The sequence below is a fragment of the Triplophysa rosa genome, linkage group LG7, assembly GCF_024868665.1.
Source record: "Triplophysa rosa linkage group LG7, Trosa_1v2, whole genome shotgun sequence".
In the NCBI taxonomy this organism is placed as follows: domain Eukaryota; kingdom Metazoa; phylum Chordata; class Actinopteri; order Cypriniformes; family Nemacheilidae; genus Triplophysa; species Triplophysa rosa.
In genome coordinates, this window is record NC_079896.1 from 23,082,756 (window position 1) to 23,110,645 (window position 27,890).

Below are 27,890 nucleotides of genomic sequence, written 5' to 3' on the forward strand. Positions count from 1 at the left end.
GTCAACGTAGTCGGCGCTTTTTCTTACTTGGTCTTATGTGATCAATGATAACAGCTGAGTCTGAATGGCGCAACCCTAATGACATCACAGCGTCACATGTTCTGCCAGCTAGCACATTTGGCTAAAAGCACATAGAAGATGTGACGTATTCTCGTGAGCACGTGCTGCACTATAAACAACATCCCGATGCCAGATCCGTTGCAGCACGCTTGTAAATCTAACTTTTGATTTTATTGTACTTGAAGTATTGCTCAATATGACCTCATCAAAATGCTGTGACTCTCAGTAAAGGTTTTCATGGTTGTACGTACGGATTATTTGTTCTCGTGCCATTTTTTCCCCTTTCGATCGCGTGTATCGTATTGCGTTTGGCTTTTTCGTTCTGGGCCTTTCGCTGGCCAAACAGCTTTTCTTTTTAACAGACTGATGGTCGAGACGCTTGTAGCCAAGTTAAATAAACACCCGCGGATGCGAAGCAGGATTTGGCAGAGGGGGAGCGTATCGCTCTGTGAACGGGGGAATTTTTATGTTCCATTATGCTTGACAGTCTAGACGTTTTATAACTTTGGATGGAATTCTGTTGGCCTTGAGTTTCTGCCGATGTCTCCCTTGAGCTCGCAGTCGACGTTTCTGCTTCATCTAAAACGTGTGCTAGTTGCATTTGCGCTACAGTTTTGATTCCTTCACAGTATCTGACTATTGAGTATTTGAAAAGGTGAATCACTTTTCATTTGCATTGGTGTGGTTTTACAAATATGATCCAAATCTCTACGTCAGTGTCTTGTAGCTTAGGATAAACTAATGTAATGAATTCATTTACACACAGTAAAAAACATAACCATGATCTTTATTAAAAAGGATGACTTATGTCCCACTTTACAAGTTGTCCTAATTTTACTTTACAGTGCTTGAATGTTCTCACACACTCACACACTGCTCTCTGTGGTTTGTTTTAGTTTCATGTTATTATGAGCTGTGGATCATGACTGTGCTGTTTATGAGCTGTTAACAACCAGCAGTGATAGACTGAACTTACTGTGCCTTTACATGCGGAAAACAGCTCCTTTTTTGGTTTTATTTTTGCCACTGTAATAATTTGATTTTTATTACTGGTGTTTGCTAAAGTAAGTAGCCTATCATTATTACTCTTGTGCAATCTTTAAAACGTGAGCCGTTTCTGGACATCAGAATTTCAGAGGTTTGGAGTTGGATTCTTTTGATTTGGCGCAGCAAGCAACCACCCAGAACACTTCTGAAACCAAATTTTTTCATGCGTCATCTATTTCGTGTTTTTAATATGCTTTAAGACAAACCACATCGCACAGTTTACCGAGTGGATCAGGCTGGGAATAATTTGCATATTCATAAAACCATATAAATAAAGTTACATTCAAGCTAATTTAGAGCATATGTATTAGACTACAGGGGAACTTCAACTGAAAATACATAAAAACTAAACTAAAAAAAGATATACTTATATGTATTATATATATTTTATCATATGTAATAAAATGACAAAAGCACATAACGAAATCGCAAAAAATGGAACAGAAAAACTAAAAAATATATATAAAATAAAATCTAATCCAAAATATTATTTAATTATTTATTATTAAACTATAATAACCTTTTACAGGGCTCATGTCCTATACATTTTTTTATCATTTTATTTTTGCAATATATGTAATTTAGCTTTGTAGGATCATTTCTTTACATTTTTAATTACATGGGCCACTTATTACAGCTGTGCCTTCAGGACTTATACAAAAACACCCTCTTCAGATATTTCTTCTTTGGACACTCAAAAACGTGACGGTGAATCCATGTCATCTGCTTCCCCTGTGAGTTTTTCCCATATGAAGCCACAGCACCGTTTCGGTTCAGATGTGTTCGCTAATGAAACAGTATGTTTCTCTTGCGCAGATTTGCGCAGTCTACCTCCTGCTGGGCTCGAGGCATGAACCCTTGACCTTTCCTGCTCGCCAACAGTCTGCGCATTTGCATTTCGACTTAAAGAGGAGGTCAGAGTCCCTCCCCCCCTCAAACGCTTCCCCGCTGGCCATACAGAAGGACCCTTTCTCACCGCTGCGGCATCCGAACCGGGAGTCAGTGGTGTGGGGTTAATGCACCAGTGCACGGCTTTGTCTCTGGATTAATGAAGAGTTTTCTTTCAGTCCCAGACAGTGTGGCCCATAATCACAGCAGATGACCATCCACTCACAACCTAGAAACCTGAAAGTCGGTTTTTGCTCATGTGTCACAACTCGTGAGGAAATGACTGCATCTCCCTCTGACTTGTTCAATGGGCCAGACGTTAGATGACAGAAGAGAATGTCACTGATAATTAAAGCGGTTGGGAAATCAAAGTAGGCAGCAGTCGGATCATGTGAGATACGGAAGTGATTTAAGAATAAATTCCTGAATTTTAGTTAAGTTTGAATTTTGATGGGAAGGATGCAGAATCGTTTTCTGAATTTAAGGAAGTTCAATTTAATCAAATTGAAGGAACTTCATATTAATTTAACTGTGATAAATGCAGTATTTCATGATGTCATTATTTTTCAGTATTACCCACAAACGTTATGGGGCGGTTTCCCGGACAGGGCTTAAGACTAGTCCCAGACTAACGTAAATGTTAAAGGTGTCAAAAACAACAAACATTGCCATTGTTTTGTCTTGAGATGCACAACAGTAATGTTTTTTGTAAAGTATAAAACAATTTAAATATCCCAATTTAACTAAGGCCTAGTCCTGGTCCCTGTCCGGGAAACCACCCCTATATGTATTTTTGTATTGAAGTCATTTATTGAATTTGGCTCAAAGGCTTAAAGCTAGTCCCAGACTAAAATGAATGTGTGACCTGTCTTAACTCAATATAACTTGCCCAGAAATATCTTAAAATATATCAGTGCCATTGTTTTGTCACAAGATGCACACCAGTAATGTATTCTTCTAAGGCATTTTTATAAAAGCGACATAAATATCCTAATTCAATTAAGGCATAGTCCTGGCTTAAGATAAGCCGTGTCTGTGAAACCGGGCCATAATTTAATAAATTAAGTTGCTATACTATATAGTAATAATATTTATTCTAATAAATACTAATATTACTATTACTTACTACTATTATCACTATTCATATTTTTTGTTTATTTATTAGAGTATATTACTGCCAGATTTGTTTATAATCATTTTTATAATCAAAAGGAACATTGTGTGATGCTGTTTGACAAAATTAAAATCTTTTTTGTTGAGACAAAATGTTTTTATTTTCTAACTTAGGCGAATGCCTAATCATTTAAGAAAAATGTATTCTGCATGTTATAAAGTAATTCGGAATAAATGACTCAAAAATAGTTAATGAAGTTCTTTGAATTCTCTCTCAAATTCATGTAAATTACAGTATTAAATTTACAACCGTAAATTACTGCCATTGCTATTCAAATTCCTGATCAACATACTGTAGGTCGAGGTCAATTTAGCTGTAATTCACATTTATCAACTGAAAGCAAACCACATCTTTAAACCTTAATTATTATCTATCAAGTTCAACCCTGCTAGGTAGAGATGAAAGAACATATTTTGTTGTGTTTTCTACATCCTTGTATGTGTAAGCATGTAAAAAAGCATGATGTATTGAAGTATTAAAGATCAAATCTGTCCTCTAATGTAAAATATAAACTCTAAGGCCCCCTGGTGTCAAACCAGCAGACCGCAGGATATGGAGAATTACAGCCACAGATCCTCTCCACTGACTGGGGTCACTCCTGATATGAATTAAATGAAGTTTTTAATTGTATCATCGTAAAACTTGGCAAAGTCAACTGCAGCTTTGGCCTTTTTTTGTTTTAGCTAAATCAATTTATCATAAAATGGAGAATCTCAGTGGATCAATGTGGCTGGACCTGTTATGTCAGCCTCGGTATATTCAGAGTCTCTGGTGTCCTGCTGTCACGCAATGCATTCTGGGATACTGACCTGTTTGAATAACCTTTTACATTTTTGTGTCATTCCTACAGTGTTGAGTATCCGTGGCGCCCAGGAGGAAGACCCTCCAGATGCCCAGCTGATGAGATTGGACAACATGCTGCTGGCAGAGGGCGTGTCCGGGCCGGAGAAAGGGGGCGGGTCTGCGGCGGCCGCAGCTGCAGCGGCGGCGTCGGCTGGAATAGGAGCCGATAATTCATCAGAACACTCCGATTACAGAGCAAAGCTCACTCAGATCCGTCAGATCTACCACACGGAGCTGGAGAAATACGAGCAGGTCAGTTCAGTCGCACAATGTCTGACTTACCCATTAGTGTTTTCCAAAAATATCAGTAGGCAACAATAACTTTAAAACTAATTCATTCAAAGTTTACTGTTAAAGTCATCAATATCACCTTAAATATCCTTGACTTTTAAGCTTTGTATATAAAAATGATTTCAGTACCTCTTGTACTGACTCTCACACACTTTGGCCGGACAGTAGATCCATCTGTGATGATATATAGTTGAGACAGAGCAGAGGTGATGCACTGAAATGCATTCTGGGACTGAGCCAGGTGTCCTCTGTTTGTTTGTTCACAAAAGGACATTCATAGCTGTCATAGAGGACCACAAACACTCCCGCTGCCCCAAAATCGCCAACACACACACGCACGGACCACCCCGCACGACACAAAAACGTCCTTCATCATCCTCGTGTCGCTGTTGTTGCCGTCTTCCCATGAGCCCTGTGTTTTGTGACACTCTCTCCTCTTGTACCCATCTGTGTGTGCATGCGTGCGCTGTGAGTAATGAGAGCTCTCACGCCAGCGAGGCCATTTCAAAATGAACTCGGAGTATTAAAAGTGTAACAACTCAATCAGGCCTCATTTTTATGCATGATAAATGGATTCCAGGATCAAGCTCCTCGAAAAGGGCGTATATGAAGGGCGCTGGTTTAAAAGATGGATGAGGTTTAACATTATTTTTATCAACATCACTAGATTAGAACGTATAGTGATGGGAATCAGGAGTTCAGCGCTTCTGGTGAGGAGAGATTAGCCATCAGTCCCTCCAGTTTTTCTTGATTCTGCGATTGCTGAGTACAATGCAGAATCAACACATTGTTTCAATTCCCTGAATAATTCATAATTCCGCCACAAAAATAATCATAAAAAATCAAATAATCATAAAAAATCAAATGATTCTTTATTTAAATAAAGTTGTAATTGTTAAGTTGTCTGTGTAAAAGTAAGACGTATCAGTGAGTTGTCAGTGTAAAACAGACAAAAGCAAACATTTCTTACATTCCAAGAATCAAGCGAAACAATAGCATAATGTATAACTATTCTAACGTCCTTGAAATAAAATGTTGACTCCCGTCAGAGTGGGACAAAGATTTGTGCTTGCCGCCCATCAGCGCACGAGTACTGAATTGTGTTCTCTTTACAAACATATTGCACTTGAACCATCAAATACAGACATAACTGTACAAATGTCTGTTGAGTATTTATGTAAAAACCATCAGTTATGTCTTAATATTAATATTGTGTTAATATTAATATTGTGCTTTAGTGTTGATTTTAAAGTGACAGTAACCTATTATGCCGGCTGCTGTTTGTTAACCTAATAAGTTTAACCACAGCACATAAACTAAACCTAAATGGTTCACCCACAATTATTACATTTTTTATTTATTCATCCTCACGTCATTTCAAGACTTTCTTCTGCACAACACAAAAGAAGATATTTTGAAGAATGTTGGTAACCAAAGCACATTCGACCCCATTGACTTTCATTGTATGGACACAAAACCACTGAAACATTTCTCAAAATATTTGATCTGTTCCACAGAAGAAAGACTCATATACAGACTTTGAATGACATGAGGATGAGTAAATGTTGACAATTTTGTTTAGGGCTGTCAAACGATTAATCGCGATTAATCGCATCCAGAATAAAAGTTTTTGTTTACATAATATATGTCTGTGTACTGTGCATATTAATTTTGTATTTATTAACACAAAAACATAAACATACATGTATATATATTTAGGAAATATTTAGATGTATTTATTTATATTTACCAATAATTTAAATTACAAATAAACGTTTATAAAAAAATATATTGTATATTTTTCTTAAATATATGCATGTATGTGTATGTGTTTATTAATTGAAAATTAACATGAACACTACACAGACATATATTATGTAAACACAAACGTTTATTCTGGATGAGATTAATCGCGATTAATCGTTTGACAGCCCTAAAAAGCAGTGGTTGTCAAACTTTTTTGTTGTAAGACCCCCTTTGTGTAGAGTGCATTGCTTTGCGGCCCCCCAAATAAAGACTTATAATCTTAAACTAAAACATATGCAGCTATACAATGCTGAAACATCAAGTTTTGGTTGGTGGTCTTATTTTTCTGATGTTTGATTGCACAAAATTGATGATAAATTTCTATATTTCATAAAATGCCACAAAATCTGTGGCCCCCAGTTTGAGAACCACTGCTTTAAAGCACTGATTTTATCTTTATGTAAAATGTATTTGTCCTATGTCGTTTGGTTCTTTTTACGTATATTAGGCAAGATTTGTTGCACATTTCTAGAAATAACCACCAGAAAATCAGTCATTTGATCTCAAAAATCACAAAAAAATGTGAAATCTTGTATGGCTATAACAATAAAGTCCAATAAAACAGGACTCTATCAGCCTGTTGCATGTTCTGTAAAACCTGTTTGTTTTCCGTTTTTCCAGGCGTGCAACGAGTTCACAACCCACGTGATGAACCTGTTGAGGGAGCAGTCTCGCACGCGGCCCATCTCGCCCAAAGAGATCGAGCGTATGGTCGGCATCATCCACCGCAAGTTCAGTTCCATCCAGATGCAGCTGAAACAGAGCACATGCGAGGCCGTCATGATCCTGCGATCGCGCTTCCTAGACGCCAGGTGGGTGTTCACGAGCCTACAGCTAAACGGGGGGTTGTTTGTTTTTCGCGCGTTCGTTAGCGATTTCGTGCATAATCACGCCCTGTGTTTTCATTCTCGTCTTCTCCGTGGACCACGCTCGGCTCTAAGCACATGCATGTAAACAAACGCTTGTGCTGTGTGTTTGCACAGAGCCCCAGACCTGAGCTTTAGGGGGCCCGTCCAAACCCACACACGCTATGGCGTGTCGAGTCCATCCGTGTTTCTATGTAATCGCTTGTTCTCTTTGAAACATGCTTGGGATTTGCATAAATTTCCTCGCGGATAAATGACACCGAGAGCTTCTAGTCAGAGGCAGAACATTTAAATGAGGTTCATGTTTTCTCACAGCTCTTAGCATCCATTCTCTCGCTCTTTGGAGCATGCTCAGTTCCAACGGTTAATCCCCTCTCTGCCTGAGACCATGTTGGGCTCATTTGCATGTTTTGAAGAGGGGTTTTGGGGAGGAAATCCGCTCAACCTCTGTTCCGGGCCTTCGGTGCCGCGTCTGTAAACCTTTGAGACGTGCTCGCAGGATTTTAGCCCGCAGATGAGTGATGCAGAGAGGAGGTCGCATTCATTGGCACCAAAGGCTGAGTTTACTGTCATTTTAAAGCTTCTTTCTTGTTAGTATGTGTGGGGTCTGCTTTAGGGATGGCTTTTAAAACAATCAAGCATCTGCTTACCGAATTTCTCTTTGCGCTAGGGCTGCACAATTTATGGCAATTACTGATATACAGCACACTTGCATATCGCTATGGTTTACAATAAATGAATGATTGTAATACTTAAAAAAGTTGTGTGTAGTCAAAGTTTTAGGTCAATGCAAAAAGCAGAGAGACCAGCACACGAATGATATTGTTAAAAATTTCAGCTTTCAAATATATTTTAATATAGTTCACATGGATTTTACAAACCTAAAGCATTATCGTATCGCATATCGCTGCTGTCCCTCTAAAACATTGTATCTCCATATTTAATGATTTTTATTTATTGCCATAAAGTCGCCCCTTATGTTTGTCACTGGGTTTTTCAAATATCTAACCAATAAAAAGTATTAAAAATGCTTGTCAACATTGACAACAGTGTTGGGTAAGTTACTCTCAAAAAGTAATTAATTACTAGTTACTAATTACATATTCAAAAGTGTAATTAGATTACTGTACAAATTACTCTCTCCAAAAGGTATTTAGTTACTTATTACTAATTACTTTCTATATCCTATATCAACCTTGATGAGTTAAGTGATTCAAAGATAGGCATGAAAGGGCTCTTTTAATTAATTCAAATAAATAATATAAAACTATATAAAGTAGCATTATTAACTGACCAAAGTATTACAAATGTGAGAATTATACATTAAAGCACAGATTTTAAAGTTATACTCTGAATTTTGATGTCAATTCCACTATTACACACACATATATTACACAAAGTATTTAGTTTAATTACATCAAAAGTAACTGTAAAAATAAGAGTAATCCCTTACTTTATTTTTCAAGGGAAACGTAATTAAATTACAGTAACTAATTACTTAGTAACGAGTTACACCCAACACTGATTGACAACACAGTATTTAATCATTTAAAAAGCACGGTGTTTTTTCATTTCCTAAAAAACTGTGAATTTGGACAGACAAGGTTTCGGAAGAACAGCAACGATATTTTTTATTGCGTTATATAGCAAGTAATTACGATCACATTTTTCTTCAATGTTGTTCAGTCCTGCTTTGCACTGTTAAAGGGTTACTTCACCCAAAAATATCATCATTTACTCACCTTCGAGTTGTTCCAAATCTGTATACATTTCTTTGTTCTGATGAACACAGAGAAAGATATTTGGAAGAATGCTTATAACCAGACAGATCTTGCCCCCCATTGACTCCCATAGTAGGAAAAAATAAAATGGTAGTCAGAACTGTTTTGCTGTCCTACATTCTTCAAAATGTCAAGATAAAAAAAAAAAAAAAAAAAAGTAATTTTTCCTACTATGGGAGTCAATGGGGGCAAGATCTGTTTGGTTATAAGCATTCTCCAAATATCTTTCTCTGTGTTCATCAGAACAAAGAAATTCACACAGATTTGGGACAACTGGAAGGTGAGTAAATGATGACAGAAGATGAAGTATCCCTTTAAGTACTATTGACATTTTTTACAAATATGGTATCAAACATGACCTAAATGCTTTAAAGGTCCAAGTAGGCTTTCCTGTAGCTCAGTGGTTCGATCATGGCACTATAGCTACGCCAAGGTCATGGGTTCAATCCCAGGGATTGCACTTACTCGGAAAGAAATGTAAAGTCGCTTTGGATAAAAGTGTCTGCCAAATGCATAAAATGAAGTAAAAATTACATGACATGCTTTATTTGTTTTTTTCATTCATTTTCTTCATTTACAAATCTAGTTTGTGATTCTGTTGTTTTTCATGACTAAAAAGCTGAATAAAATGTAGAAACGTGTTTAAAACATTGTTTTTCGGCATCTCTCTTCTCAGGAGGAAAAGACGAAACTTCAACAAACAGGCCACAGAAATCCTGAACGAATATTTTTACTCGCATCTAAGTAACCCGTATCCCAGCGAGGAGGCCAAAGAGGAGCTGGCCAAGAAGTGCTCCATCACAGTGTCGCAGGTGAGAGGCTTCAAGCATTCTCAGAATCAGAACAAGCTTTATTCACCAAGTGTCCACACACATACACTATGAATTGATTGTGTTTTTAGGAGCTCTGAGTACTCGCATAACACAAAGAACACACACACAAAAACGTATAGAATAAAAGATTTAATTAACATACATGACTTACTAATACAACCGTACAGATGGTCACTATATCAGATGGATATTTGAAATGATTACCATTTTCATACAACGTGCTGGCTAAGACTGTCACCTCACTACATTTTGAGACACAGTCCATGTCTACTTCGATCTGTGTATTGAATGTGACAGCAGTAATACTCACGCAAGTTAAATCTCGTGTAACTCGACAGCAAAACTATCAGAAACAAAATCATTTGGAGTAAGGCGCTAAATGCCTCTTAGCATTTTTCATCTGCCGCCGCAAACACATAATGCGCTCCGAGGTATTTAATAAATTTAACTGGAATGATCGTGTGATGCATTCGGCTCACACTGGCAGGGTGACTGATGATTCGTGCAGTGTTTGTAATATAGAAACACCTTTAGCCTTTCACGGGAACAGGAAGCTTAGCGGCAGGATTGATTAGCTTTTCATCGTAATGGTGTTTATCATTAGCGTAGCGGCTCGTCTGCTGGTGTATTAGCAGTAATGGATGTAGTGCGTGGTGAGTGATTGCTGTCAGCGTTTCAGGAGATCGGAGCTGACAGCGTGGACACGGCGAGACGGTTATAGACAATCATTTTGTTGTGCGTTTTTGTATCCGTCAGGGTTAGAACTCCGTCCTTGTGGGCGTCACATGATTTGTCATTGGCGTTACGTTTGTTCGGTCAATGTGCTTTTTTTCTGGTCATTAAAATGTCACTGGTTATATTTAAAATGGAGTGCTGGCTTAGTACGGCTTATATCCTTTGTTGTTTATTTATTTTATGTGTTACTTATCTCTGCTTGAAACATAAATGTACAGGTTACTTAACAAGTCAAGTGGCCTACTTGCCTAATTAATAATATTTTTATTGTAAAAAAAACAAAGTAACAGATTGCAGCTTTAATAATGTAAAAAATATATATTTCTTGAAATACATACAATATTACATACAATATAAAACGACATAATTCTATTCCAGCACGACACCCTGAATCTATCTAATCTTTTATAACAAGTAACAAGTTTCATCCAAACTATGGCAAGCCGAATTAGCTTTTAATCGTTCTCAGGATATGCATTTTTGATATCAACAATTCAATTTTTACTAGTAAAAATTATAATTCTTGATATCAACAATGGAATTTATACTAGTAACAATTACTATTTTTGATATCAACAATTCAATTTTTACTAGTAAAAATGTGAATTCTTGATATCAGCAATCACGTCGTTGCTCGCAGAAATGTGTATTCTTCATATCTGTAATTGCATTTTTACTAGTTAAATGTCACAATAGACTGCCATTCAAATTCAATTTCAGATATCAATAATTCATTTCTTACGTGTTAAAAATGTTATTTCAAATATCAGAAATGCAATTTTTACTAGTAAAAACATAATTTTTGATATCAAGAATTCAATTTTTACTAGTTGAAATGCTCATTCTTGATATCTGTAAATGAATTTTAACATGTTGCATTTGGTATTTCTGATATCAGGAAATGCATTTCAGATATCATTAAATCTTAGAGTAATTGTAGATATCTAAAATGGCTTTCTTACTAGTAACAATCACATTATTGATATCAAGAATTAACATTGTCACTAGTGAAAATGTAATTCTTGATATCATAAATTGGCATTTTTACATGTAGTAATTCAATTGTTGATATCAAGAATAGACATTATCACTAGTAACCACACAATTGTTGATATCAAAAATTATGTTTTTTACTAGTAAGAATTGCATTTCTGATATCTGAAATAAGATTTTTAACGTGTAAGAAATGAATTGTTGATATCTGAAATTGAATTTGAATGGCAGCCTATTGTGATATTTAACTAGTAAAAGAATTACGTTTTTTACTAGTTGAAATTCAATTTTTGATATCAAGAACACACATTTCTGCGAGTGATGACGTCATTGTTGATATCAAGAATTCACATTTTTACTAGTGAAAATTTCATTACTGATATCAAAAACAGCAATTGTTACTAGTAGAAATTCCATTCTTGATATCAAGAATTATAATTTTTACTAGTAAAAATTGAATTGTTGATATCAAAAATTCATATCCTGAGATCGATTAAAAGCTAATTCGGCTTGCCATACAAGGCCTTGTTTGTTTTTGTTCATCCACCGTGATGCATTGCTAAGCTGTTGAAGATGAAGGTAGACGTTGTTTTGGAAAACACGTGCTTTATTAATGCTTTTGTGGGCAGGTGTCCAACTGGTTTGGAAACAAACGAATCCGATATAAGAAGAACATCGGAAAGTTCCAGGAAGAAGCCAACATGTACGCCGCCAGAACGGCCGTCAGCGCTGCGAGTGTGTCTGCGCATGGCAGCCAGGCCAATTCCCCGTCTACTCCAAACTCAGCAGGTGACAAAAAACTTCATTCACAACTCCAAATGATCTCTACAGTGATGCCTCACACCTGAATCTATGAGACAATAAGATTATAGATTTAAAGGCATGGTTCACCCAAAAACATAAATTCTGTCATCATTTACTCACCCTCATGTTGTTTCAAACCTGTATCAGTTTCTTTGTTCTGATGAGCACAAAGATATTTGGAAGAATGTTTGTGAACAAACAGTTCTGGGGCACCACTGACTCCCATAGTAGGTTGCTTACTACTATGGTCGTCAATGGTGCCCCAGAACGGTTTGGTTTCCCACATTCTTCAAAATATCTTCTTTTGTGTTCGATAGAACAAAGAAGTTTATACAGGTTTGGAACAACTTGAGGGTGATGACAGAATTCTCTAACACAGTATCCCAACTAAGGGTCTGTTATTTTCACTGAAAAACTGCGCATATCTCAACAGTAGTGACATCATCGCTCTCGGCTGGAACTCGCAACAATCTTAATCTCTGTCTTCTTTATGGTCTGCTGATACTTTATGCTCTGTAAAGCACATCTAACTATAACTGCATTTCTGCACTTTTGTATTTTATATCTCATTCTCCACTCTCCGCTCTTTTCTTCGACCCTCTCTTCCTTTCATCTCTCTCGCTCCTCCTCGTCTCTTCTACTCTTTCAGGTTCTGCTGGCTCTTTTAACATGTCAAACTCTGGCGATTTATTTATGAGTGTTCAGTCTTTGAACGGGGACTCGTACCAGAGCTCTCAGGTGGGAGCCAATGTGCAGTCGCAGGTACAGTGTGCAGAACACTACATTTAACGGCAGAAATCTCAAACCTTAGCAAAAGAACGTTCTGTGTTCAAAAGTGCACAAACACGACAGCGTTCTTCCCAAGGGTTGTAGTAACACCCTGAAGGTTGTTGGTTTTGTACAGAGCATTTTTAGGCTAAAAGCTTCCTTTCTGTCTGCTGCCCACATAGGCTGCATTCTAAGTCAACTGAAACAGTCTACATAGACAGGAGCTCTGCACAAATAGCACTTCTGATTGATTTGCATAGATTTGGACTGTTGCATGTTACTCAAAATAACATAAAAACACAAAGCTTCTTAGGTCATCGCAGTGCATTCTGGGGTTGCAGTACGTCCATCTTTAATACTTTCAAATGCTCTATATGTAGGCAGCTCACTGGAACCGAGCCCTAAAGTCAGCCTTTGTAATGCATTTTATTGTTTGCATGCCATCATCGCGTGTTTGCCTCTCTGTGATCGCAATACCCCTGATTCAGATCTTCTTTGACTTTGTGTCGTTTTGTTTCATCACGTTTACTTTGCGTCTCTTTTCGCTGTTTGTTTTCTTTGACCTTGCTTTATTCTTCCTCGAGTCGTCCGCCCTTGCTTTGTTCGTACGTGTCGGTTCGCCCGACCTTGCGTTCTGACCTTGCCGTGTTGTTTTTGCGTTTCAGGTGGATACCCTTCGCCACGTTATCAGCCAGACAGGAGGATACAGTGACGGCCTCGCAGCAAACCAGATGTACAGTCCGCAGGGCATCAATGTAAGGCGAGAAAAAAACACTTCTTCTTGTTTTGCCCTCTACCAATTATTTCAAAGCCATTGGGCTGAGAATGCCACTTAGCGCGACTTGTCTGGGAACCACGGTCACTTAGTTGATTGCCTGTATGTTGCGAACGCCACGGGCGGCACGCTGCTCGGCGAGACGCGGACACGAGTCTGGCTCCCTCGCGCCCGGCGTCTGTCTGAGCTCATCACGTCCAATCAGATCGGCCCCGGCACCTGCAGCCACTCACCCCGCCAACGGGAAGGGGGGAGAACAGGTGACGCTGGCTGCAAATGTATGACCCCACACTGTGCCCCAAAGTCACCTGACCCGCAGGGCAGCGTGGACAAAAAACACTTCACGGACTATCTTGCAGCCAAATTCTAAAAATAAAGGCGTGCGCCCATGGTTAAACAGGACCTCGCACGCGTTTCGTCGTGTTTTTTTTTCTTTCGGTAGGGGACGGGGGGTGGAAGGGGTGCTGCTGGCAACTTGGCACAACGAGAAAATTCACAGCGACAAGCCGTGTGGTAAAGGGGAAAATCAATACGACAGACACACAGAGAGCGAGTGTGGACCTGGGACAGCAATCCAAGCACATTGCTCAGATCACGTTCCCGCCGAGCTAATGGCCTTGACAGCAAGCTGGGAAGAGTAAGAGCGAGAGATGGGGGGGGTCAGCGACAGGGTTGCCGTGTCTCGATCCTGCTTCCGTTCTGCCCCGCTTCAGTGGCCGTATGCTAATGAGATCAAACGCACAGATGTTTTCAAATCCTACTCAGCCCTGCTGTTTTTGCCACGTTTATATGCAGTTCTGGAGCGGGGGATTGTGGGATTGACTTTGAGGCTTTGAGAGTATTATAGATACGTGGAATGACAAATTTCGCTTTACACATCAATTCACGTCATACCATATTAACTGTATTTAATTGAAGCTGTGGTGATTTTTTAAAATAAATTTAAACAAAAACTCTAAAACTGACAAGACAACATGCATACGACAAATCATGCAAACACGATAAATAACACCAATGTTCAAGTAATTATAAATAATTACATTTGGTAATAATTACAATAAATTTCCACCAAGTAATATATAATAGTTACATGGTCATAGAAATCTGGAATTAAATAAATAATTAAAATATGGAAATATCAAGGAACTTTCAGGATTTTGTGAGTGTAAATGATTTTTTAAAATCCCAATTTAGTCGTTATAAATGACTGGAAAATTATGACAAATCTTTTGGTCAAAAAAATGTACATTTAGTGACACATTTTTAATACATTTAGAAGTGTTTGTTTTTTAAATATTTAATTTGTTATTATGTCATTTTTTTAAGAATTATAATGAAGTTTATCTTAGGTAATGAAGTTGATATATTGTGTGGCTATAATACACACCATGATTGCATTCATTTGAACTGACGAAAAACTATTTTCATTATTATCATATTTCCATCATTTTCAGGCATTTTTTCTTTTCTTTGTGTATTTGATTGAAGACTAAATATACAGACTAGCATTTACAACCTTTTCTAATGCCGTGAAATTCTGCTAGCAGCCTGTCGTAGAGATTAGAGATGTATTCTGCTTGTGTGTGTTTATTTCACATTTCATTCTCTGTGTGTCCTTTCACCGTTTATGCTTCGTTTACTCTTTGAGTCTTGATTTTTTTTTCAGTTCTCAGTGTTCTGTGTGTGTCAGTGAAAATGACAAGCATTAAACACAGGCCTGTGTTACACACTTTTCACAGTTTTCTGAGGAAATATCAATCTTATTGAAGTGGATGTAGACCTGCACTTTTTTTTTCTTTACAAATTTATGTAGTTCAACTCAAATCGCTTTTCAAGGTTTGAAAGTCTCCCATGAATAGACTGCTCAGATTTCTAAACGTTTCAGACAACATGATGTTAAATTTAAAAAAAAAAATGCATACAGAATTGTAAACTGTGTTTACACTAAACGACAACGTCATGAAATGTGTTGATTTTTCTTGCCAACATAAAACAAAACACGTCTACTTGAGCATATAAATATAGCTGTTTATTCGTATTGTCACTGTTATCAACCTGTCATGGAATATTGCTGAATGTGTGTATGTGTTTTGTATTTAAACTAGTGCTGTCAAATCGATTAATCGATTAATATTTGTGTTTATATATAATATATGTATGTGTGGTGTGTACTGTACATTTGTATGTATGTATATATAAATACCCAAACATACATGTACATGTTTTAGAAATATGAGTAATGTGTGTATATTTATTTATTTGTTTGTTTGTTTATAGATCATTTTTATTATATTTAAAAATAATTTAATTTCATGTGTTTATGAAAATATTTGTTATATATTGGTAGTTGACGGATTTGTCCTATGGTGTGACATAGCAAAATTTAGAAAACAAATATAATAATAATTAATATTACATTCAAATATTTTTGCCCTAACGTCATAGGACAAATTTGCACATTAGTCTGTCAACTACCCATATACACGTGTATGTGTGTGCATTTATATATAGATATAAATATACAAGCCACACAAATATAAACGCAAACATTTATTTTGGAATCGATTAATCGTGATTTTGCTATCGCGATTCATCACTTTGGCAGCACTTAACGTGTCTACAGCTTACTATGTCATCCCTTTGTTTATATAAAACATGTTTTATTGCTTAGTCATCATGTTTATTGGTTCTCTCTCAGGTAAACGGTGGCTGGCAGGACCCCACGACCCCCTCCTCCGTCACCTCCCCGACAGAAGGACCTGGAAGCGTCCATTCCGACACCTCTAACTGATTCCCCCCCACCCGGCCTGCTCCAACACGACACGTTCACCGCACAGAACGGACTGCCTACATCACCCAGATGACACCCGCTTTATAGTCAATTCATCACACACGTTCTTCTCTCGAGTGTGTAAATGACTTTTGAAAACACAGACGAGTATCATCAGCCCTTCACATTACAGAGTTCATGCTACCTCTCAAACATTTATACAAAAATAGTGACAATAAACCGGTCGAGATTAAGATAATAGGAAGTTTAGTATAGACAGATAGTTCTATATCAACCCAGTTTAGAAATGATCATTCAATGCCTTTGTCATCAGAACAAACATTACATTATGTTTGAAACATTTTGCTATTTTACCATAGTGCCAAAGTACTTTTATACATTAACACTATTCAATAACATTTGCGTAACACTTTTTTGGTTCATCGTTTTACTGTAAAATAACCTCTTGTTAAAAAGCAAGCAGTTAGTTGGGTTTACACGGCCTTTAACCTAAAATGAACTAGTTGAATATTTCTGTTTGTCTAACAACCTTTGAATCTCATTCAGTCAGATTTTTTACATGCGAAATAAGAGACACGCATCACACTATTCATTTATTCACATCATTTTGATGAATTCTAATGAGGTGTCTGATAAATTCGTACAGAAATTTCATGTTACAGGATATGAGTTTTATTATGAATCATTTTTCATCACTGCGCATTAGAACGCAATAGAAGGCAATCAAAAAAAGTGAAGGAATCCGCAATGTGAATTGTTTTTCACAGCAGCATCTTTTCCAGTTTCGTACCACGTGAGCCTGACCAACGGGCGATCTCGATACCAAAAACCGCAGATGTGTCCGTTCTTTACACCGATATCACTTTATTAACATTGTTCATGTTGTAAATTGTATAATATCGTCGGCATTGGGTAGCGTTTCACAGGAACGGCCCGGTGCGTTAGACTCGAAACCAAAAATCCAGCTGCAATTCTGAAGTGTTTCTTGAAAAGAAAAGGAAAACAAATGATGGCACACAAATGCAGAAATTGTTTGGATATATTTTTGATGCCCTCCCGTTGTGAATAGCCAATTCTCGTTTCTTATTTCATATTCGGCTTGTTTACAGGGCAGCAATAGATTTTATTTTCTCGCAGGCATAATGTGAATTAGCCCAAGAATGCGCGGTAGCTTGTAGATGTGCACCTTTAATCTTTTTGTTAACATATTTACATACAATGAGAAGGTCTTTATGAGGGCAGCTGTGGGATATAATCCATAATGAGTGAATGTTATTCGAAATATATGGAATATATCCAAAACGGATCAAATTTGATATCAAACAATAATAAAAGCAGGGCCTGAATGAACTACACAGAGGGACATAGTGGCTGTTGATCTCTATAGATTGTGTCTAATCGTGAAATTTTCAGATCCAGACCCATCCCGCCCATTTCAGAAGTGTACACAGGGAGGATTCAGGTTCCATTTGCTCATGATGTTTGTATCACCGCCTGCCCTGCATCTCCAGATCCAGAAAAGCCTCATATAATGATGCTTTTAGTTTTCGCATATAACGCAGTTTGTAAAACATCAAATGTTTACTTTGTTGCATGTGTTTTGTTCTTTCAAATCCTGCAGTGTTTTTGAATGTTTCTTCTTTTTTTTTATATCAAACGCAGAGACGTTCTCTTCTCGAGTTTTAACTTTTAAGATCTCTGCATATGTACAAAAGGAATAACACAGTACAGCAAACTGTTGTCTTTTTGATTCCAACCTGTTTTTGTGAAGAAAAAACTAACAAGGTGTAGGTTTTTGGTCTCTTAATTTGTACTGGTAATGCATATTCTGAAATAAATAGTTTCTTTTGTTGCAATACGTTTCTCTCTGGTGTCTGATCTGTTTTTATGATATCATTTAGATGATTTTCTGTAGGACTTTAATGTAAAATGCCTCAGATCATAGGGTCATCATACTTGCTTGTTTATTATTACAGATTTGAGTTATGGACAATATCTGATGGTTTATATATCTTTACTCTTTTTTTTTCAAAAACATCCTTTGATGCTACAGTCTAAACATTTTATGCATTAGGTAAAAGTTAACATTTTTACATTTTACTGCACAAAAATGTAACAGTTGAGTACTTTACAACTTCGTGTCCACAGAAGATTTTTTTGTTGTTGTTACTGGCCCCCATTCACATTCTGTGTCCATACATACAGTAGAAGTGAATGGGGGCCAGTGCTGTTCAGTTACCAGATTTCTTCAAAATATCTTCTTTTGTGCTCTGCAGAAGAAAGAAAGCCATAGAGGTTGAGTAAATGATGACTGAATTTTTTGGTGAACTATTCCTTTAACGAAAGAAATTGTTTACCCTTTGAATTGAACAAATAAACAAAAAAATCATTTATATACAATATATATATATATATATACACAGTATATCAACAAATGTACTACAAAAACATGTGATGCTATTTCAAATGAGTCCTAAAAGAGGATGGATTGTATTTTTTATCTGATGAAAGTGAAGATAAAGACAATTTGATGCTGATTCTGCACATTGTGCTGGTTTTCCCTGTGTCACTTTGGATAAAATAGACCTTTCTCAGGGGTTGCAGCATTTGTTTTAGCCTGTGGCTTGTTTGGTTTCAGTGAGACTATGATAGAAAGATATCAGGCCATCATGATTTTTACAAACACAGACTTATAATGATTTATTACAAACCAGAACTGTGTGACATTATTAGAATGTCTTATATTGAAAATAAACTCATTTAAATCCATTTTAAATCAACTTATTTTAAAGTTTAAATTCTAAGGAAATGAAGTACAAACTTCCTGTGATAGGAATGAAGTAATGCATTGTTGTACGGTAGGTGTTACAATATATTCGTAGTCATTGGCTATTTAAAAATGACACAAAATAACATTCTAGTGAAACATTTCATCCTGTGTATTTCCAGCCAATCCTCTAAACAGTGCACCAGTGCACAAAACAAAGGCTGTGGAGCAGTTGATGTTTGGTGTGTAAATGCAGCCCATGTGCGGTTTATTTCCCTGGCTGTCTCTGTGGAGATGAAGGGCTCTCGTGGTTAAATGTGCTCTGATATTTCAGCAGCTCCTTCAGTCTATTCTTCACCGGCTGCACTTTATAAATAAATGAGCTCTCAGAAGAAAGCTTTCTCATTCTATCTGCTGCTTCAGGATGGTCTCCTGAAAGGTCAGAAGCTGAGGGACCGTTGTCTGGAAAACAAATTAAGAGGGGAAGATGAATACAAAGCAAAGCGCCACACGTTTATTGATGGCCACCATTTAGAGGATCTCTGTAGTTCATTTTTCACTCGCCGTGAGCAAAACCCTGTTCTGAAATTAAATTCAGAGCGGGAACCTTTAGGTGAAGTCAGAATGCAGGGTTGACAAACATCACATGGTTACATAGATATTTTTTTACATTACTACATTTCTATGTTTAAAAACTAGATTTTTTGTTTTATTATTATTTGTTATTATTTGGCCTTTATCGTACAAAAACTACAATCACACTTATATTACAGTATTATACATTTTATATGCATCTGTTTGACAAGTGCAGTGCATTGAAACAAAATGTACACAAATGTAATATTTTAGCATTTAAATTAAGAAAAGGTTACAGCAAACTTTTCAAGAAAACAAGACTTCACCCTAGATTATTGGAATTATTAAGCGTTTTCTAACAATCAGATGCCTGGTTCTTAAACAATGCACCCATATTTACAGTTTCATCACATTTTCTACCGTGTCCCTGTATGAACATCTATAAAAAATCATGAAAATAATAAGTGTTCTCTCGAGCTCACAGACAGAATGTGTCCAGAAGATCCTTGTTTTCCAAAGAGTTCCCCGGTGTAAAACGACATCTTTCCAAAATCCACCTTTAGAAAACCATTTCTAATTAGATGAAAACACTTCCACACAGAATATAAAAAACGTGTCTTTATGATCCGTTTGTCTTGCAAAAACAATGCAAACCCATCGGTGCACGTTATCACTTTTTGCATAATGCACATATCAATGGCAGTACAATGCACACAAGACCGCCCCTGTGTGATCACCTGGGAGCCGGAGGGGCGGATAGGAAAGATCTCTCAGGTCTGCAGGGTAGGAATTAAAAACCGGAGTCTTTGTTCCCGTGCTGGGATTATGGAAAAGGGATCTCATGTGACTAAGGAGCATGAGCCCCGTCTTATCTCCTCTTGTCTATTGAGCAAAGAAATCTAAAGTGTTCTTCACAAGAGGTTTATTATATTGACATGTCGTGAATTCTGCATAGCCGCAGGGATTTTAACTCCTTCAAAGCAAGAACATAACGTTCTTTCCTAATGCCTCTGGTTATATTGTATTGGTTAATATATTGCTTTGCTAAAACAGAAAACACAAATTTGAACCATCAGCTGTTTTCCATTAAAACCATTATAAGATTTCTTATAGAGTGTTTTGGGCCTTAGTCCTGTGGGATTGAGGATTGAGCCAGATGCCACCCCACCATTACAGTTTCCAATAGAGCAATACAATTCCCATTATAACCAATAAATCCAATAGAAATTCTGTAATGGTTTGCATTGTTGTCAGCAGGGATGTGTTTTGTTTGAACGATAAAGTGTAGCTTACATATTGGTGTTGATTTTATGCTATAATTTAAGAGGACACACTTAACAGGGCCGATGGATTGGTTAGGCACCGTTGCCTCCACCCGTGCGTTTCTGGTGTGTTTGCACCCACAGAGAGATAATTCCCTTGATCTGTCTCAGACACCAACTTTTCCCGCAAGAGACGCGCTCGTCTCCATTCGAGGAAGATCCGCGCGCGGTGTCACTCATGTTGATCAAACCGTAAAGTGCTCGCGCGCTGAACTTTCGCGATGTGGGTGTTGGAAGTTAAACAGCGCTGCTCGCTGATATTTGCCTAAAGCGTCTCGTGTTAATGAATCAGACACGCGCTTCTGCATTGTGAGAGGAGATCTTAGAAAGTAACGCCCCGAGACAAACAAGAAACTTATCTCTTTGAAACAAACTGCGAAAGTGATGCGCGGGCGGCGCGTGCTGCGTTGTTGTGGATGAAATCGAAATATCTTTTTTGAAGACCGTGTCTGATTGTCAGTACCGAATTAATCAAATATTTTTTTCTATCGTTCTTGGGAGACAATTACTGTCATGTGATAAAATAAAGAGAAGAAATGTGTCTTTAAGGATTCAAATGTATCGCGTTTCGACAGTACTTTAGCTGTTTGCTTTGCAGTTTCGTGTATTTTTAAGCGTTCAGCCTTTACTGTTGGGTCAGGTTAAGTTTGTTTTGGTTAAAAGTGGGAATATTTTGTTGTTATTTTTGTCTCATCACTGCAGTGATGTGATTATGTGTGTGTGAGTTGTTCGAAAACACTTATTTGTATCACGTCCCTGTTGAAAAAAAAACAGCATACGCTGGGTTAGGCATGTTTTGATGCGAGTTTGACCAGCTTAAACCAGCTATGGACCAGCTAAGGACCAGTTTAAACCAGCATCAAAACATAGCAAACCAGCATATGCTGTTTTTTTCAACAGGGTGCACACAACTTCCGGTGTCCTCATAAACTAAATCACTTAACCTTTTTTGTTAATGAAAGAATGCAGAAAGTGTTCTGTGATTGTAAGGTTTGGGGCTAGGGTTAGGGGGGGATATAAATTAGTATATAATGAGGTATTTTATAACGGTTTAGAACTCCGCTCAGCCAATCAGAATCAAGGACCAGAACTGACCGTTTTATAAAAATCATTACTTTTATGGAGAGTCCACACAGGTTTAGCTATGAGGCCTTAAATGTCCTCACTAACATACGATAAATATAATTTTACTGGTCCTCCATAAATAAAAATGTTTTTGAAAAATATAATTTAATGCGTAATAATAGTGAATGTGTGTTTGTGTGTATATCTGAGTAGAAATAATATTTTACCCTGGACAACAAAACCAGTCTTATGGGTCAATTTTTCGAAATTGAGATTTTTTACATAATCTGAAAGCTGAATAAATAAGATTTCTATTGATATATGAGTTGTTAGAATAGGACAATATCTGGCTGAGATACAACCGTTTAAAACTCAGGAATCTGAGAGCGCAAAAAAATCTAAATATTGAGAAAATTGCCTTTGAAGTTGTTAATCAGGGGCACTGTGGCAGACCATCCACTCACAAAAATAAAGTTTTTATATTTAAGGTAGGAAATTTACAAAATATCTTCATGGAACATGATCTTTACTTAATATCCTAATGATTTTTGGCATAAAAGAAAAATCGATAATTTTGACCCACACAATGTATTTTTGTCTTTTACTAAAAATGTTCCCTTGCTACTTAAGACTGGTTTTGTGATCCAGGGTCACATATAGGGTCATCTCGTGAGCTCCATGTTTCTCTGTAACTGACGAGATTTCAGATGGACTCTCGTCTGAGACTCAGATGAGACTCTAGACGGGAGGCGGCTGTCATGTTGAGTGTCTTTGTCGTCTTGAACACAAATCAGTTTACGGCCTCAAACCAAAAGACTGAATGACAACTGTAGACACAGACTCTAAAACTCACAGTTATAGACTATTAAAACACAAAATATGGAATTTACTGTATAGTGTCCCCGGTAACAAAAACTACAATGAAAGTCATTATTTGAGATATTACCTTGACGTTACATTTTTTGTTGTTATGTGCAGAGCTGAATACAGTGGCAGTGATGGGACAATGAAGACTTCGTGGAAAGTTTCTCTATAATAGACTATAAAGAGTTGGAATACACATATTAGTCAAGTAAAATCATGGCTTATTATGGCATGAAAACATATTTATCATATTGTAAAGATGAAGTTTAATGTTTTAGCCTGCAATGTTTTTGCAATTTCTCAAGAAATATGGTCAATTCTTGTTTGATGGTAACACTCTTCAAAGCATGTATGAAACCCAAATCAGTTATTTCTTGGTGATTATTTCCTCATGTGTATTCATGAACGCTCACCAAAATCATTTACGTGCAAATGCAGAATGTGATTAAATTTAGGAATCTTCAGAGAAGATTCGTGTGTCTTTCTCCTGGCGTGTTAATTGGACGCTTGAAGAATTAGTAAGAGTCCCAAACCGCTTTCATTTTCACTTTTAGATTGATCATTAAACACCCCCACCACGTTGAGTGAGACTGAATATGTGTGATTTCATGAGATCAGAGAGATTCACTGTAAAGTTCAAATGAGCTGGTTGTGGGATTGGAGATCTGAGGTTTAAATGTCAGTAGGTTATACTTACTGTAATTATTTAATACTTACAAGATGCCAACAATACTAATAGATAAGTCAAGATCTTACAGTTGTTCTCAACTCATAAAACATGAAAGCCTAAACCAGTTTGTTAACTCAATCTCTTTTTTTGGTCAAACTCTTAACAAGTTCAGTTAAACACCATTTGTCCTCAATATAAGCCAGTACAGGTGTACTTATACTAACAATGGATGGAAACAATTTAAAGGTCCAATGTATGAAATTTAGCAGCATCTAGTGGTGAGGTTGTGAATTGCAACTAATGACTCACTCTACCCCTCCCTTTCGAAGAACTATACGGCACATGCCAATGTCGTCATATTTTTGCTTCTTTGCCGAAGGAGATAATATATTTACAAAACGTGCTCTGTGCAGTTTGCTACTGTAGAAACAACATGGCGAATTCCACGTAAGGAGACCCTGCGGTGTATGTAAATAGAAATAGCTCATTCTAAGATAATAAAAACATAACGCTTCATTATGTAAGGTCGTTATACACCTCTGAACACATATTTATGTGTATTATATTCCACTTCTGTTAATAGAGCCTGCAAAAAATGTATACACAGCACATTCAAGGGGCAAAAAGAACAGGTAACCATGGCATATTTGTATAATATTCGCTTTTAATGCCAGGTTACATTAAATCATCAAAATGTAATGTATACGAAATGGACTAAACCTTTAAGGCATCTATTGAACAAAATTATTTGTCAAAATTACAGCATTTTAGGGAATATGGGTTTTATTCGAATATACAAAAAGATGGAGGGCCTTGACTCAACGTGCTTTGCGCACCTTTTGTTTGAATAAAAGCCTCTTTACTTTCTTCTCAAAGCTGAGCTTCAGTTTACACTCCAAGCACAACTACACCACACACATAGAACATTGCTTAATAGATCTTTAATAATATATTTGAATAAAGAGCCCACATTTAGTGTGTTGGAGAATGACACGGAAGTGAGTAAATGGTTAACTAGTCATTATTTTTGTTTTATTGCACACGAAAAGTTTTCCTGTCACTTCATAAAATGAAGTTTGAACCACAGTAGTCACAATGACTACTTTGACAATGCTTTTACAACCTTTCCGCCTCTTGAAGGTGGTAGTTGCATTGCTGTCTGAGGGGTCAAAAAGCTCTTGGACTTTATCATAATTTGTGTTCCAAAGATGAACTCTAATAGTTGTGAAGTTACATGAGGGAAAGTTACTGATGACAGAATTTTCATTCTTCGGTGGACTATCACTTTAAGGAGACCATGAGGTAAAAACAAGTGAAAGCCAATTCTGCCACCTAGTGTTGACCGTATTCTTAACGTGGCATTTTCATCAAGTGATATACTGTATATGTTCAAGAAATATTTCACCCTAAAATGAAAATTCTCTCATAATTTACTCACCCTTATGTTTCTTAACTAATTGGCCTATGATATTTCATCACGAGACACGCAAGAACCCATGAGAACCACATTATCAACATGACGCCATATTTGAAATGACTGCATGAATGTGCTTGGTTTGGTTTCAATGTCACAAAACTAGCTCAAATACTAATCGTTTTCCCTCACAAACTGGAATCACTTGGATTACTTTAATGGTGGATGTGTGTGCTTTTTTGAGCTTCAACATTTAGACTCCCATATAAGATAACATGACAGCATTTTAATATAAAGTTATTTATTTGTGTTCACCAGAAAAACACAACTGGGTTGGCATGAGAGGCAATAAATTATGTGAATACTTTCATTTTAATGCGTTTAAATAACACTGCTGAAAACAAAGTGATGATAACTGATTATTGTAACAAACAAGTTTTATTGAAACCAAGTTTATGGACAACACTTGTTGCATTTGTTCACATCCATGCCATACAAATAATCATTACAAAAACCAACTGTGCACCACTGATACTGGAAGGTCATCGATTGTAGGGGTGCATAGATGCAGACTTGATGTTCGTCTTGATGTTACTGGGCATTTTACCTATTAATATAAAGAGAAACAGTAATAACACCACATGACGATTTTTACGCTTAATTTCTGTAAGGGTTACAGATTTAACTGTTGTACCTGGTTGTCCAGGCTGCTGTTGTGTAACCTGTCCGCTCATGCCTGGCTGATGGCCCGCGGCTCCAGCTATAGTGACCTGCTGCATCGTGGGACCTGCTGACGTCATCGCCTGTCCAGTGTGACCAGGGGCAACCGAGCCCGGTGGTCTGCACTTGGACAGATTCTTTCCGAATCCCACGGCCGCAACCAGTGCATTCGTATCCGCTAGATTGAAGGACGGCTTGTTTTGTCGTAATGCTGCACAAAAGAATGAATATTAAATGTCTTTGCATTCATGGAAGGCTGATATGTTGTGAAATAGTTAAACTACCTGAAGTTTCAGAGTCTCTGTCATCACGAGGGTTGTTCAGCTTTTCCAAAAGATTCGAGCAAAGTTTATTCAATGTTTGAATCTGTTTCTAAACAAAAAAACAGAATAAGTGAAATTCAACTCAGCTGGCAAATTACACCAACCACAACAGAATGTATAAATGGAATATTATATAGTTAATATTATATATGCCCGGTTTCACAGACGAGGCTTAAAGCTAGTCCCAGACTAAAATGAACGTTTGAGTTGTCTCAACTAAAAACAACTTGCCCTTTCATATCTTAAAATAAATAAGCGTCATTGTTTTGTCTCAAGATGCACACCAGTAATGTTTTTGTCTAACGCATTTTTATAAATACGACTTAAATATCCTAATTTAACTAAGACATAGTCCGGGCTTAAGCAAAGTCTTGTTTGTGAAACAGGGCCATAGTGTACAGTATACTATGATTCTTTAAAAACAAAGCAAAAAAAGATAACTGAGAAATGTAAATGATGATGGATCTCATACTCATGCTTATGCTCACCTGTGCTGCCTCTGGTCCGATCCTGGCCGCTTCTGCACTCAGTTGTTTCTCCTGTTCTTCAACCTCTGGGTCAGGTTTGGTCCTCAGATGGTCTGGCACAATCTCATGGCTGAACACAGGAACTCGCTGCTCTGTCAGTTTCTGGATCAGGGGTAGAAACAAAATAACGAAGCTGCATTGTACCCTTGTATTGTAGTGCAGTGTACAGTCTATAATGTAAACATGAAATCAACATGTACATTTATTGTGCATTACGAAAAAATATATGTTTCTCTTTGTATCAAAATATCCAAGGCTGTGGTATTATTATTGGCTACAATTTACAGAGGACACTCACAGCCAACTCTTCATCTCGATCAGGAGACAACAGCAGTGGGATGATGACCAGTGACTTGTATGATGGGGTCTTCTCATTTCTTAGCAGTTTGTTGATGGTGTTTAATTGCCCAGACAGAAGTGCAAAATTATCCAGAACGGAGGGCCTGAAGTAAAAACGTGTCAGTAACGGTAAAAGATACTACGTAGAGTTGATTGGGAAAGGCTTTTAGTCTCTATTCACCATGTCAATCTGTCATATTCGTTCTCCAGTTTATAAATGAAACTCTGCAGGGAACCTTTCAGATGAGCCACGCGAGTAACCAGAGACTCGACGGACGCGTCCAACTGCTTCTCCTCTCGCTGCTGTTAAAATAAAACATAATCAGGCAATTAATACATTGTTACGCGTTATTACTCGTGTTAGCTTGCTGTGGTTAGCATCCTAGCACTCTCTAGTATTACGAGCATAACTATTTCAGATAGCGCTGTACTCCAAGTAACGTTAGCGCTCTACTTTAGTTTTAAATATGTTTTCGAAATCCAAACCAGCTGCAGGGAATTGACATAAATAAGCATTTTAAAAATGTACCTGCATATTACGGCCACAGGATAAAACAGTACAACCTATGGGTACAACAAAGATGGCTAAGCGGAAGTAAACAATCATTTGCAGTACTAAATGGAGTCCAACAACCCGCGCAGAAGAAAAACGTTCCGATATGTTTATATGTTAAATATTTTACTATTTAACATCCTTTAGTGTTCAATATAACATGTGTTTCACAATGAGGAGGAAACGTAGACTACGACTTTAGACAGTTTATATTGGTGTTTTATTTTTTATTCTTTGTTTTATCCATCTTTATAGAACTGGCATAAATATTTCATTGAATAGCTGTTTTGAAGAT

At 37.1% G+C, this 27,890-nt stretch overlaps 2 protein-coding genes across 4 annotated transcripts in view; one reads left to right on the top strand and one right to left on the bottom strand.

Moving 5' to 3' along the window:
- The window catches only part of pbx1b (pre-B-cell leukemia homeobox 1b), a 79,925-nt gene extending 61,619 nt beyond the window's left edge, over positions 1-18,306 (top strand). Inside the window, exons 3-9 of one of the 2 annotated variants that reach the window (XM_057338675.1) lie at positions 4,020-4,264; positions 6,731-6,921; positions 9,433-9,568; positions 11,947-12,106; positions 12,771-12,883; positions 13,555-13,644; positions 16,363-18,306. In XM_057338675.1, coding sequence (XP_057194658.1) covers positions 4,020-4,264; positions 6,731-6,921; positions 9,433-9,568; positions 11,947-12,106; positions 12,771-12,883; positions 13,555-13,644; positions 16,363-16,455 — 1,028 coding nt within the window. In that variant the 3' untranslated portion in view covers positions 16,456-18,306. The remainder of the gene's footprint in view (positions 1-4,019; positions 4,265-6,730; positions 6,922-9,432; positions 9,569-11,946; positions 12,107-12,770; positions 12,884-13,554; positions 13,645-16,362) is intronic. The other variant, XM_057338676.1, reaches the window with a different exon arrangement.
- A 7,246-nt stretch (positions 18,307-25,552) lies between these two features.
- On the bottom strand, positions 25,553-27,667 carry med8 (mediator complex subunit 8). Of its 2 annotated transcripts, none has more exons than XM_057338366.1 (7): positions 27,572-27,667; positions 27,224-27,345; positions 27,002-27,146; positions 26,665-26,805; positions 26,138-26,219; positions 25,828-26,064; positions 25,553-25,740 (listed from the first exon to the last, which is right to left on the bottom strand). In XM_057338366.1, the coding sequence occupies exons 1-7, from the start codon at positions 27,647-27,649 to the stop codon at positions 25,676-25,678; spliced, it is 870 nt and encodes a 289-aa protein (XP_057194349.1). In that variant the 5' UTR covers positions 27,650-27,667; the 3' UTR covers positions 25,553-25,675. The 2 variants fall into 2 exon arrangements, with proteins under 2 accessions (XP_057194349.1, XP_057194348.1); XM_057338365.1 differs by having other exon boundaries at positions 26,138-26,225.
- Positions 27,668-27,890: the final 223 nt, after the last annotated feature.